Source organism: Myxine glutinosa, chromosome 6 (assembly GCF_964187855.1).
Source record: "Myxine glutinosa chromosome 6, kmMyxGlut1.1, whole genome shotgun sequence".
NCBI classification, from domain to species: Eukaryota; Metazoa; Chordata; class Myxini; order Myxiniformes; family Myxinidae; genus Myxine; species Myxine glutinosa.
In genome coordinates this window covers 134501288-134515968 of record NC_136266.1, presented here as the reverse complement: position 1 = coordinate 134515968, position 14681 = coordinate 134501288, and the positions used below count along the sequence as shown (strand labels likewise).

The 14681-nt window shown below is 45.1% G+C and overlaps 1 protein-coding gene across 1 annotated transcript in view; it reads right to left on the bottom strand.

The window, feature by feature from the left end:
• The window catches only part of LOC137429455 (SCO-spondin), a 444698-nt gene that overhangs the window by 417658 nt on the left and 12359 nt on the right, over positions 1-14681 (bottom strand). Inside the window, exon 4 of the mRNA XM_078781076.1 lies at positions 12133-12324. Coding sequence (XP_078637202.1) covers positions 12133-12324 — 192 coding nt within the window. The remainder of the gene's footprint in view (positions 1-12132; positions 12325-14681) is intronic.

Genomic DNA, 14681 nt, shown 5'->3' with positions numbered 1-14681 from the left:
ACAGTGGATCTCGACTGGTTTGTTGACATCAATTACGTGTTACCTCCCCAAACTCCGGTTACGGTGCCCCTCAGAGTCTTGAGCGGGAACACGGCAGAAAGATTTGTTATTCTGAGTGTTCTAATAACCCATGGTAAAACCACACCAATGCAATTGTGTAGAACAAAATAAGTAATTGTATTAAGAACGCTCACATACACAATAATAGCACTCTTAACGAAAGTACCATGAAAATATCACTTGTATCTCATGACAAAACACATGATGGTACCATCATCCCCCAATACTCTCCAATCAATAAACTCATGATATGCCAACCGTGAGTGGAATGTAACAATCTCAAAGTCCGTGCACGAATCCCCATGCTGGGTGAAGGTCGAAGTCGTGCAGAACGGCAAGAACAACCGGCAGGTATCGGCGCGGCTGCGGACGAGGAGTTGAGAGGTGAGAGGTCGGGCAGATGGGAGCCGATATGGAAACCAAAGGCGATTCACACGAAGATGTCGACAAGGGAATTAAGCCGATATGGGAACCAACAGCGATCCACATGAGGATGTCGATATGGGAATCCCAACGACAAAACACGATTCACCAGGTGGACGGCCTCCTCGAGGAAAAAATGACGGATCTGCCTATAATGGAGGTGCTTGCTTTCCTGCCAACAATAGCTCACGCTCGGTACCAAAACCTGAGACGCAGATTTAATTGCATTCGCAATATGGGACGATGTCGCTGGCAATCCCTTACACGGGAAGCCTCAATTCATTCGCGACCAATATCAAGGAAGTCCGCTCGTAGCCTCGATGTGACTCACGGCTGTCTCTTTTCCCTGCCGATTTTCCTCCCCTCTCCTCTTCCGGTTTCTTTGCCACGTTTTTATTTTTCCTCCACATTCATTTCTTTTTACCTTTTACTAAAGTCATCTCCATTTCACACAGAAATCTTAACAACAATATTACATGAAACTAAAAATCCTACAAGTATATAATAACAACAAAGGGGGAAGTGACGAATCCGTAACACATTGTAGTATGCAAGAACAGGCGGATGACAGCAAAGTTCCTTCAGTCTCTCAAATGCTCAAGCTTGAGCTGGTTGCCATTGATATTCAACGTCCGATTTCAGCAGCTCTCGGAGTGGAGCTAACTTGTCACTCAAACCAGGGATGAACTTTGACAGATACATGATAAATCCGACGAAACATCTCACAGCTTCTTTATCGGTCGGAATCAGCATACTGAGAACTGCCTCTACTTTAGCCGGATCATGAGATAATCCATCAGCAGACAGTACATGTCCTACATGCTGGCGGATTTTACACTGTTCACAGTACATGTTCATGTTCACAGTACATGGACAGTACATGTTCACAGTACCCGTGACTGGTGGATTTTACACTTCTGCAGATTCAACTTCAGATTGTAATTTGTTGCTCTCTGGATGACCTTTTTCAGGATTCGACCATGCAACTCCACATCTGGACCAGCTACAAGAATGTCATCCATGATTGTGAATGCTCCATCAATGCCTTTAATCATCTGGTCCATAATCCTCTGAAAATTTTCAGGTGCACATTTCAAACCAAAGGGAAGATGAAGTCACCTATACCTACCAAACGGTGTATTGAAACATGTCAGATAAGATGATTGCTCATCCAGTTTGATTTGTAGAAATCCTGACTTTGCCTTGGCATTAGGTATACTTGCAATGACATCCTCAACAGTGTGCATGGGATGGTGCTCCCTCTTGATGACCTCGTTAAGATCAGACGGATCAAGACAGATTCTCAGTTTGCCATTTCTAAGAGATACCACCATTGAGCTGACCCATTCGGTTGGTTCATTAACTTTGGAAATGTATTCATCGGATTGCATCTCCTTCAGTCGGGTTTTAATACATGGCAAGAGGGAAGCTGGTTGTCGCCGCGAAGCGTGTACTACTCCCTTCGCACCAGATTGCAATTTAATTGTATACATTCCTGGCAGAGTTACAGTAGTTCGCACTAGATCCGGATATTCCTTCACTAAGTAAGAAAGTCACCAGGGTCCACCTCAGTTCCAACGTAATCGAGTCTGATGATCAGACCCAGAACTTCAGCTGTATCTCCAGATATTATGTTTTCCTGTGAGAGAGCAACCACTTCAAACGCTGTGGTGACTGTCTTGCCACGGAACTGAACAGGAAGATCCATGGCTACGACGGGTTTTATCCTGTGATTAGAGTAGGTACACAATACCATGGCTGATTGACGGAGTTCACCAGTGTGAGCAAGATGCTGATAATCAGATAGTGTCATTGTGTTGCAGCGAGCTCCGGTATCAATTCTGAAGGTTGCTTGCCTTCCTGATACTAAGAGAGATTGCCTCCATTTATCACCAGAAGATGCAGCCATTGTCTGCAGTGCACTGATCCGCAGAATGTTCCCATGAGTTTCATCCATATACTCGGTTGTATAAGCATAAGCACCGTCCAACTGAGTTTCAACCGAATGTATGCTAGCACGTCGATGGCAAACTGCAAGCCAATGATTCGGTTTCTTGCAGCAAGAGCATGTGGATCCAATTGCTGGACATTCACCGTGATTCCATGCATGGTTAGGATCTTTGCCACAGCGTTGGCATCTGTCCTTAAGCCGTGGTCTATTCGGGGTTGGTCTCCTGCGTGATGACGGTCGTGGTGCTGGGTTCGATTGTGGTTTCGGCCTCGCTTGGTTGTAGTGTACAGCAGCTACACTCGTGTCCTCATCATGGACAATGCGAATGAGTCTTTGAAAGTTCATATTGCTGACCCACTTGAAGAGCTTTGGCCAGTGCAAGTTCCTCACCTCTGTCCAGCAGGCGTTCCTGGACCTTCTCCTCATGCACACCTTGGATGATCGCATCCATGAGCAAATCTTCAGGTTGAGCATACACGAAGTCCAAGAGAATGAGACGCAAATCCTTAACAAAGTTGTCAAACGATTCCTCAGAGCTTTGTTTCCTCTTGAACAGCCGATGCCTCACGATGCGCTTGTTTTTTCGTGGACGAATATGCAAGTCATATTTGTCCAAAACTTTGTTGGGATCATCCTTCTCAACTTCAATCCACTCAAAAGTCTTGTATATATCTCGTCCTTGTTCTCCGGTCCATGTTCCAAGCCAGCCTGCCTTGTGTTTGTCGGGCAGATCGGCCAATGGACCGTTGAACACAAATCCAACGTGGTTTCGAAATCGAACAAATTCATGATATAACGAAGCCGTATACCAGTCAATCGTGGGGTGCTCAAAGTTAACGGATGCTATAGTTTATGTATCTCAGATACCAGATTCAGATGGCACGGATGGACGGAGTTATTGCAGATTATTTCTGACACCATGTAACATAAGTAGGACTCCAATGTTAGGCCATCCGTTATGGCCTAACGTAATGGCCTAACGTTATGGCCTAACGTTAGGCCACGTAATAAAAACACCTCAAAGCCACGATATTAAAAACACCTCACCATGACGTCATTTAAAAACACCTCACCACCAGGTAAATCAAAACACTTCACCACCATAAAACACGTAATAAAAACACCTCACCACCACGTAATTCAAAACACTTCACCACCAAGTAATTTAAAACACCTCACAGCCATAAAACACGTAATAAAAACACCTCACCACCACGAAATTAAAAACACCTCACAGCCATAAAACACGTAATACTAGAACGGGCACTCGGTAGTCTGTTTATTTTTCTGGGTCCCTCGGGACAACCAACAACAATAACAACAATGCAGTTGCTTCTGAATTGCAGGCACTTCAAACATACATTACAGCATGGATGGCTATGTCAGTGTGCCACGACTGCGTAATTAATTTCTGCATGGACGGTGGTCTAACTCTAGGGGGGGGGGGGGCAAAACATTGTATTATTGCACCAGTCTTGCATCTGCACAAGATGGGCAGGGGGCATTGTCTACAAGGAGCAAAGCTTTGTTGGTGAGATTGTTCTTCTTGGTGTCATTTGCAATGAAGCTGGAGAAGGCCTGAAGTGGGGATGGGATTGGCATTCCGTCATGCAGGGTCTTTCCATGTCATTATAAAAGGTCTTTTTATTTTCCGCATATCTCACAAGGACATTAATTGGACAGGCAACCATTGGATTGGATCTGCCTGCAACCCTCTTATGGTTAAACTGCCAAAATCAAGACTCTCTGCTCACCTTCACTCCTTCATTCATCTTTTCTCCCGCCTCTGGAACAAACTCCCTCACTCTCTTCAATCCCACTCCACCCTCCAGGTCTTTAAAACAGCTGTTCACCACCATCTCTTATCTTCCCCCATCCAAAACCTTGATCTTTTCTACCCCCGCTAATTTCACCCCAATTCCACTTTTTTGAAATACCAACTTCTGTCCTGGAAGTCCTTGGTGTCCTTGTGTTTTATACTTCAACCCCCCATTCCCACGCCTCCTCCCCCCAAGCCCTCTCCCTCCCACACATCTCCCTGCTCTCAAATGTTGTGTTTGTGTGCTTCCTCTTCTCTCCCCATCTTGTCTTCCGCTCCCTCTTTTTATATATTTTGTTTGTCTGGTTGATTTGTTTGTGAAGTAAATGTTAGCTCTTTCACGAGCCTAGATTTAGTATACAAAAAAAAAACAAAAAAAAAAAACAGGTTGAGAGGGGGTTTGAAGCCTCAGAGTAGGGAAAGCATTGATGCCTTAGGGTTGGGAGGGGAAGAGTGAGAACTTGGGGTTGGGAGGCAGAGGTTCGAGAGGTTGGGAAAGGTGGGGGAAGTGTTGGGACAGTTGAACACTGAATTCATATTTTACATTACGTGGAATTTCCACAGATCCCTGCTAATATACAGACTTGGCATTTAATATGGAATATTTTTTTTGTGGGGGTGAACTTACTTTTCAAGATGTCTTAGAACCAAAAGTTCATTGGAATTATGTTGAAATCATTATAGCTTTTGTTAATGTGACCTTTAAAAGAAACAAAAACCACATTTGACATTTCGAAACAAATAAATTGATCCTTGAAAGTGATGTAAACTGATATCGAACTCAATTCACGGACAGTACTGTGTTAAACTTCTGTACGTTTTCCAGAAGTATCTCTTTATTTTGCACATTAGCCAATTTTTTTTTAACAAAAACAAAAGTTAAATTACGACTGGGATTACGGACAGTAAAATTACAGTTCAGTACTTCGTGTAGCCCCCACGAGCATTCAGTAGAGCACGTACATGTCGAGGCATGCTGTTCACGAGATTTGCCAAGGTTTGGACAGGAATCTCTTGCCATGCAGTGACAATAGTCTGCTGCAATTCATGCACAAAGGTCGGCTGCTGGTCCAAGTTGTCGATTTGACGTGTTAATTCTGCCCACAAGTTCTCTATCGGATTCATATCCGGGGACATGGCAGGCCACTCCATAGCTCTACACCACGGTCAGCAAGAAAGTGCTGATTCATGCGAGCACGATGAGGCCGTGCATTGTCATCTTGGAAGACAACGTTTCCTCGAAAGGCTGCACGAGCAAATGGAAGCGATGTTTCTTCCAGAATGGCCCTGTACATGAACTGGTTCAGGTTTCCATTCAGAACAACCAGGCCAGTTTTGCCCCCTGCATGAAAAGCAGCCCAAACGGTCACCCCACCACCTCCAGCTTGGACTCTTGGCACTATACAATCTTTGTTGTAGGCTTCATGCACTTGGCTGCGCACTCGGACATGGCCATCTTGACGATAGACCAGAAATCTAGACTCGTCACTGAAGGTCACGTGATTCCAGTGTCCTGGCTGCCATTGACGGTGCTCTCTGGACCACTGCAATCAGCGCTGGCAGTGTTGTCTGGTCAGGCGTGGCTTTCTCAGGGGACGCCTGGCACGATAGCCTGCTTGAACCAGTCGTTGGTTGACTAGCCTTCTGGATACAGGCACATTTGTCCGTTGCTGCCACTCAGCCCTCAGCCGATTAGCTGACTTGGTACGGCCATTGCGGACCAACCGGTGCAGCTGGCGATCATCCCTCCTTGTGGTTCTGCGGGGACATCCTGGCCTCGGTATTGGAGTAGGGACACCCCTCTGAGCATTTCGTTTCAGGATCTTTGACACCTGACCTTGAGTGATGCCATACTGCCGAGCAATAGCACGCTGTTTCATGCCGTAATTTCGTAAAGCCACCACTCCATGACAAACAGCATTGTCGAGTTGACGGACCATCTCCAGAGGAAGCAGCAATAACTTTTGGAGACGTGCAGCAATTGTTTTCCACTAATACAGAACGCAACAACCCTTGTATACCCGACTGTGAAGCCAATCATCAAATGCACCTGTCCGTACATTTTGCCACGCCACCTGTGATATAATCCTGTTGTTGACTTCTTGCTGCGACAGACAATCAGTGACATGGTTCTTTTAACAAATAATTCACCAAAGTGTAAAAGAAACTCACCAGATTGATATACTGAGTTAAGAAAGTAAACCCAAGTCAAGGAAAAAAATATATTCCATATTAAATGCCAAGTCTGTATATAAATGCCATTGTCTCTCCCTCTGTGGCTTTCTTTGTTTCTTTGTTTTTTGACAGGGCCACATATTTGGGGAACAAATACACTTTGTATGGGGGAAGGAAAGGGGGGGTCACATAGGCTGTGTCCGTGGCCTCACGTGGGGGTGTGGAGAGGGGGTGGGGTGGCGTAAATTCTCAAGTGTAAATGTATACCAAGTAGTGCCTTCTGGTGGTGCTGGCAGAGGGTATTACAATTTCCTATTTTGCCTGCACAACACTGAGGTTAAATAAAGCACTCCTCGCATGAGTAAATTTGTTTTGGCAAACAGGATGACTAATTGGTCCGTCAGTGAAGAAACGAGTAGGCTACGCTAGTACACCATAATCTCAAAGTGGCATTTGTTTTTTAGAAATTTTTGTAAAACAATTAAAAATGAAAAGCTGAAATGTTTCGAGTCAATAAGTATTCAACCTCTTTTCTATGACACTTGTTACGTGGTCCTCCCAGTGACTACCTGGTCTCGGTGACCCCCGGACCGTGAGAGGAACTCCGCCAGAAAGATTTATTATGTATGCGCTTTCGTAACGCAATCAATATGAATTCCAACCAAGAAAAAACCCCACACCAAGGATCCGGAATAATCAATGATATATTCCCCGAGCAATCAACCATCAACAATCCACAATCAACAATCAATCCCCGAGATGATTAAGATGGCCATCTTACATACGTGTGTCCCCTTTCCCCACTCCCGACCCCTTGGGTACTCACGACCCCTTTGGTCTCTGTCCCTCACAATGTCTCTGGGCCCCTCCTGACCAAGATGATGGTCGGCTTCGCCGCACACGGGCGGTTGAACGAACCCCGGGCGGACGTGCTTCCACCGGGCACGTACCGTACCGGGAACCACGGCTGCAGCACACCCCTCCTGGCCAAGCGAAGCGGGCAAAGCAAGCGCCGCTTGCAACGCGCGCGAGGCCCCAAAGTGCGACCCGTACGCGTCCTTGTAGACGGTGCGGCGAACTGTGCCGGACGCTGGGTCCATGCACGGACCCACGGCAACTTGACGTGTCAAAAGGGTAGTTACACGTCCCGGTAACTCCTCTCGCCAGACGGGCTTGGGAACGCAGCTTTTCCACGCTGCTCAATCTCGATCCCCACTCTCCTCGGAGCTGGGCGAGGAAAAAGAAGAATCGTCGCTTCTCCCGGACCTCGTGTCTTTTTTCTTCCGTTTCCGGTCTCCTTTTTCCCAGAAGGGCTCCTGACCCTTTAATCACAACAACCCTTAATCGACTACACATTGATAAGCAAGGACCTGAATAGTAATTCACATACATTCACATAAATATGTAACACACTCCAAATTGAGCTCAGATGCATCCTATTTCCTTTGATCATCCTTGAAATATCTCTACAGCTTGAGTGGAGTCCACCTGTGGCCAATTCAATTGATTGGACATTATTTAGAAAGAAACACCTTTCTATACAAGGTCAGACAGTTGACAGTGCATGTCAGAGCAGAAACTCCATCACGAAGTCCAAGGAATTGTCCGAAGAACTCCGATATAGAATTGTGAGGAGGCATAAATCTGGGGAATGGTATAAAACAACTTCTAGAGTGTTGAAAGTTCCCAAGAGCACAGTACGCTCCATTGTTAGGAAATGGAAAGAACATGGAACTACTCTGACTCTTCCTAGAGCTGACCGTATGACCAATCTGAGCAACCGGGCAGGAAGGACCTTGGTAAGGAAGGTGACCAATACCTCAATGACCACTCTGACTGAACTACAGAGTTCCTTGGCTGAGATGGGAGAACGTTTCAGAAGGACAACAGTCTCTGCAGCACTTCCCAAATCTCGGCTTTATGGGAGAGTGGCCACATGGAAGCCACCACTGAGAAAAAGGCACATGAGAGCATGCCTGGAGTTTGCAAAAAGGCACGTGGAAGACGGAGGACATGAGGCAAAATATCATATGGTCTGATGAGACAAAAATTGAACTTTTTGGCCTGAATGCAAAGTGCTACCTACATCTGGCAGAAATTGATTACAGCTCATCAACCATCTAATGTCATCCCTACCGTGAAGCATGATGGTGGCAGCATCATGCTATGGGGATGTTTTTCAGTGGAAGGGACTGGGAGACTTGTAAGGACAGAGGGAACAATGACTGGAGCCAAATGCAGGCAAATCCTTGAGGAGAACCTGCTTCAGAGTGCAAAAGACCGTAGACTGCGGTGCAGATTTACGTTCCAACAGGACAATGACCCCAATCATATGGCGAATGCAACACTGGAATGGCTTCAAAAAAATAACTTGGAAGCCCTTGAGTGGCCCAGCCAAACCCCAGACTTGAATCCTTTTGAGAATCTGTGGAAAGACTTGAAGATTGCTGTTCACTGATGCTCCCCATCCAACTTGACAGAGCTTGAGCAAATCTGCAATGAAGAATGGGAGAAACTCCCCAAATCCAGATGTGCAAAGCTGATACAGACATACCCAAGAAGACTCAAAGCTGCAATCACTGCTAGAGGCACTTCTATGAAATATTGACTCAGGGGGGTTAAAGGTTGTGCAAATGAAATATTTATATATTTCATTTTTAATTATTTTGTAAAAAGTTATATTTTAAAAATTCCACTATGACATTATGGGGTATTACATGTAGATCAGTGAGAACAACATCTCAATTCAATCCATTTTAAATTCAGGCTGTCATATAACAGGAGGGGTTGACTCAGCCTGTCATCTTTCCGAGGTCGGCAAATTGAGTACCAGCTTGCTGGGATGAATGATCACGATGTGTACCCCGGTTTAGAATAGGTACACCGTATCCCTGCGCAACGTAAGAGGCGACTAAGGGTTGGCGTCAGGAAGGGCATCCGGCCATAAAACATTGCCTCAAACAGGGAACCATGATTGTCATGGGGCCCGCAAAGCTAACCCCTGCTCTAGCGGGGAAAATGGCCTTAAAACGATCATTCATATTCATTCATTCATATAACAAAATATGAAAAAAGTCAATGGGTGTGAATACTTTCTGAAGGCAATGTATGATGTTTGTATGTTTTTCCTCAAAGAGACAGAACATGTGTTTGAGGGTAAAAAGGCTGAATGGTGATAGCTTGATGCTCGGTCAAAATTAAACTCACTACCAACATGTCCATGAGAAAAGGAGCATTTTCGTGGAGGAAAAAAAGAATTGTATACTTCTTGGTGATCAAAATGAGAGATGATTTCTGACTATGGACAACATCCATTCTAGTTTTACTCTTGATGGATGATTGTTGTCCTGTGCTCTACCCAAGATCAGTTTCAGTCCTGCCAAAGCAGTCTCTTGGCAAGGGTTATGCTGGATGGTTTGCCATTGCCTTTCTAGCAGTCAGTCAGGGCAAGCACTTGGAATAAATTCCTAAAGAATGCTGGTGATAACTCACCAACCTTTCATCGAAAGACACCGTGGGAGCTTTAACATCCACCAACTAATCCTTGCAGATGGGACACCTGTTTTAATGCCCTTCCAAGGAACACTTTGAGATGCAACACCCTCACTGTGAAGCACCAATCACGCACTTCATTGTCGGGTTGGGAATCACACCCAGACTAGACAGGTCGCAGGTACCTGTGCTAACTCTGCACCATCCAATCGGACGGTTATAGTATAAAAGTGATGTGAAATCATCTTGTAACTCTATTGCAATACATTATATCTCATATAAAACCCATTCATGGCATCGCTAGTTGTTCAATTGGCCAAGAAAATGTGTATTTCTCAGCCTGAAAACCAGGTATGTTATACTTCACTAATTGGTAAACTTCCATCTTTTTACCTCAAAATTGGATGATTATGAAATGTATTACTCGAGTGCCCCCCCCCCCCCCCCTCCAATCCCACCCCCTCCCCAACCCTCATCTGCTGACACAATGCCAACAAGGAGGGTTTCTTAACAGTGGCTTAATATGAGTTGACAATTTATAGAAAAAAAGAATAACCACCTTTAGAGGTCATTTTTCCTATTTGTGGACTCTGAGGGACTGCAAGGTAATTGGTATCTACCAACAGGAGGCAGACGTGCAGGTACTCCTTCATTACCCTGCGAGCACGTCGGTGGTCTTGTGGTCCTGTACCAACTCACACCTGACCTTGCAGCCTCTTCTCTTTGTCCTTTCCCAACCGTGATAGGTCAGAAACTATAATCTGCCAGCGACCCACACTTTGTGACCTTCCAAAATATATTCTCACTGCTTGCCTTCATTTCTCTATTCCTGTTTTCTCCCCTCTGTGGAATAATCTACCCGAGTCCATTGATTCTCGCTTTGACACCAGTCTTTGAGTGCGACTCACTGCAATCTTGCATTTTCTTCCAAGAAGATCCATGATCTTTTCTGTTGTCATTGATTTTTTCCCCTTTTTATGCCTCTGCCGACAAAGTCGCCGGAGGCATTATGTTTTCAGGTTGTCCGTCCGTCCGTCCGTCCGTACGTACGTTCGTACGTCCATACTTCCATAAGGGCTAAACCTCGTTTTTCTCAGCAACCATATGTCCGATTGAGACGAAATTTTCAGGGTAGGAGTGACACCCATGCAGAATGTTTTTATGATAATTCTGACTTCATAGGTCACGTAGTATGGCAGCCATATTTGATTCAAATCAAATAATTAAAAAATTATTTCTCGGAAACCGCTGAATGGAAACAATTTAAACTTCACACATTGTCAAATACTCCCAATGGGGAACAAAAGCATCATAATGATGACATCATCGGTGAAGTGGTATACCAACCAAAATGTTTTAATCGAATTCTTTATCCTAAAAATCTAAAATTGCATGCACATGATCTATAACCCATTTCTATTCAAATATTAAATTTATGACATCATAGGCAGCCATATTGGATTTGGTTTGGCAGCCATATTGGATTGAAGGAAAATATTAAATAATTATATCTCTGAAACCACTCACCCTATAGATGCGAAATTTTACAAAAATATCATCTAACAGCACTGTTGCATATAGTTTGAAAATGATGATGTCATAGGTCACGTGGTTTGGCAGCCATCTTGGATAGAAAAACGAACCTTATTCGATCAACACAAAACTTTACAAACATGATCTCCTACCCATACATATGCAGAGTGATGGCATCTACCGGTTGTGGGACTATTCGGAGGCATATTGGCGACACAGTCGCATTGTTCTAGTTTTGTATACTTGGTTGAGGCTCGTGTGAGAGCTAACACATAGAACATATAATAAAGGGAACCGGAGACAAGAGGTGGAGAGAGAGGGAAGCACATCAACAGTAGAGAACAGGGACAGTGGTAGATTTGTGGAAGGGAGAGGGCTGGGGTGGGGTACACGGGATAAACAAGATGGACACTACAAGGACTTTCAGGAAAGCAAGGACTTTGTTCTGTACTTATAGTTTTTACGGCCTGCTGTCCCACCACATTACACATCACACATCTGCATCTCTTCTTCCGCTTCATTGTTCTGTTATCTGTCTGCGTCCTGCCTATTTATCTGTGTTTCTTATAACCACCTGTTCCTTTGTGCTTCATTATCAGTGGGCTGGCATTATGTCATCTGTGGTCTAGTTCTTCCATGAGCCTTTGTCTCTGCAGTATGAAATAAAAATTATCCTCACCATCATCAAGGTATGATGTGGTGCATGGGACACAGACGGAGGATGAGAGATTCCGCCAGCTCCCGCTTGATCCATTTCCGCAGCATGTTTCCAGACCCGAAATTCCAGTTGGACCCTCCTCTGCCGTGTCAAATCGGGTGATTTCCATATCACAATCCCCAGAAGAGTAACAAATCCCATCGTCTGATATCTCTGCAAATTATAGAGAGAAGTGATGGGAATAAATGAAGAAAAAGATACAATTTATGCAATTTATGAGGATGAGGATTTCAAGAACCCCATCAACCATCATCCATAAAATACTTTGCAAGAAGTACTCAAACCTGATATCGGCACAGCAAGGAATATGAATAATTGGAAAGGCAACTGTGAGTTCCATATCTCGATGTAACACGTAATTGATGCGTCATTCACACGATGCTTCATATAAGGTGGGATACTTACTGCAAGGTTCCACTTGTTCCAAGACTGTACATACGTTGTCTTAGCTCAGAGCGCCCCCGGCAGTGCATTTCGGGAATTTCAATCAAAACCTTCTCCAGGAATTCCAAGGAAGACGACTTCGCCACATTATTTTTAAGCGGTGAAGTTGCTTCAATATTCACCTCTGCCACCGAAGGTGGATGGAGGTTATGTTTTCACCTCTGTCTGTCTGTTTGTGAACAGGATATCTCAAAACGTTGTTGGCAGATTCGGACGAAATTTGGTGGATAGGTTGGATATTTGACAAGAACGAAATGATTAGATTTTGGTGAAGATCCGAATACATTTTTCATTTTTTTTCGTGATTCTTCACTAAAAGTGATTCTATTTAGTGAAAGCCATAACTAGCCATAACTAGCCATTAGTCAGCCATAACTAAAAGTGAAAAAGATAGTGATTCTTTTAGTGAATGCATTTTAAAGTGATTCTTCACCATTCAGCGATCAGGCCAAAAACGATACATATCAAGATATTTCAAAAAGTTATGGCTGACTTATGACAAAACTAGGTGGATGCGTTGGTTAGGCAACAAGAACAACCCAGGCTATACAGATTAGAGGCGAGTGTGCGTTAAACCCGGGCTATACAGCTTAGAGGTGAGTGCGCGTTAAACCCAGGCTAGACAGCTAAGAGGTGAGTGTGCGTTAAACCCAGGCTAGACAGCTTAGAGGCGAGTGTGCGTTAAACCCGGGCTATACAGCTTAGAGGTGAGTGCGCGTTAAACCCAGGCTAGACAGCTAAGAGGTGAGTGTGCGTTAAACCCAGGCTAGACAGCTTAGAGGCGAGTGTGCGTTAAACCCGGGCTTTACAGCTTAGAGGTGAGTGTGCGTTAAACCCAGGCAGGACAGCTTAGAGGCGAGTGTGCGTTAAACCCGGGCTATACAGCTTAGAGGCGAGTGTGCGTTAAACCCAGGCTAAACAGCTTAGAGGTGAGTGTAAGTTAAACCCAGGCTAGACAGCTTAGAGGTGAGTGTGTGTTAAACCCAGGCTGTACAGCTTAGAGGCGAGTGTGCGTTAAACCCAGGCTATACAGCTTAGAGGCGAGTGTGCGTTAAACCCAGGCTATACAGCTTAGAGGCGAGTGTGCGTTAAACCCAGGCTATACAGCTTAGAGGCGAGTGTGCGTTAAACCCAGGCTAGACAGCTTAGAGGCGAGTGTGCGTTAAACCCAGGCTAAACAGCTTCGAGGTGAGTGTAAGTTAAACCCAGGCTAGACAGCTTAGAGGTGAGTGTGTGTTAAACCCAGGCTAGACAGCTTATAGGCGAGTGTGCGTTAAACCCGGGCTATACAGCTTAGAGGTGAGTGTGTGTTAAACCCAGGCTAGACAGCTTAGAGGCGAGTGTGCGTTAAACCCAGGCTAGACAGCTTAGAGGTGAGTGTGTGTTAAACCCAGGCTAGACAGCTTAGAGGTGAGTGTGTGTTAAACCCAGGCTAGACAGCTTAGAGGTGAGTGTGTGTTAAACCCAGGCTATACAGCTTAGAGGCGAGTGTGCGTTAAACCCAGGCTATACAGCTTAGAGGCGAATGTGCGTTAAACCCAGGCTAGACAGCTTAGAGGCGAGTGTGCGTTAAACCCAGGCTAGACAGCTTAGAGGCGAGTGTGCGTTAAACCCAGGCTATACAGCTTACAGGCGAGTGTGTGCTAAACCCAGGCTATACAGCTTAGAGGCGAGTGTGCGTTAAACCCAGGCTATACAGCTTAGAGGCGAGTGTGCGTTAAACCCAGGCTATACAGCTTAGAGGCGAGTGTGCGTTAAACCCAGGCTATACAGCTTAGAGGCGAGTGTGCGTTAAACCCAGGCTATACAGCTTATAGGCAAGTGTGCGTTAAACCCAGGTTAGACAGCTTAGAGGCGAGTGTGCGTTAAACCCAGGCTAAACAGCTTTGAGGTGAGTGAAAGTTAAACCCAGGCTAGACAGCTTAGAGGTGAGTGTGTGTTAAACCCAGGCTCGACAGCTTATAGGCGAGTGTGCGTTAAACCCGGGCTATACAGCTTAGAGGTGAGTGTGTGTTAAACCCAGGCTAGACAGCTTAGAGGCGAGTGTGCGTTAAACCCGGGCTATA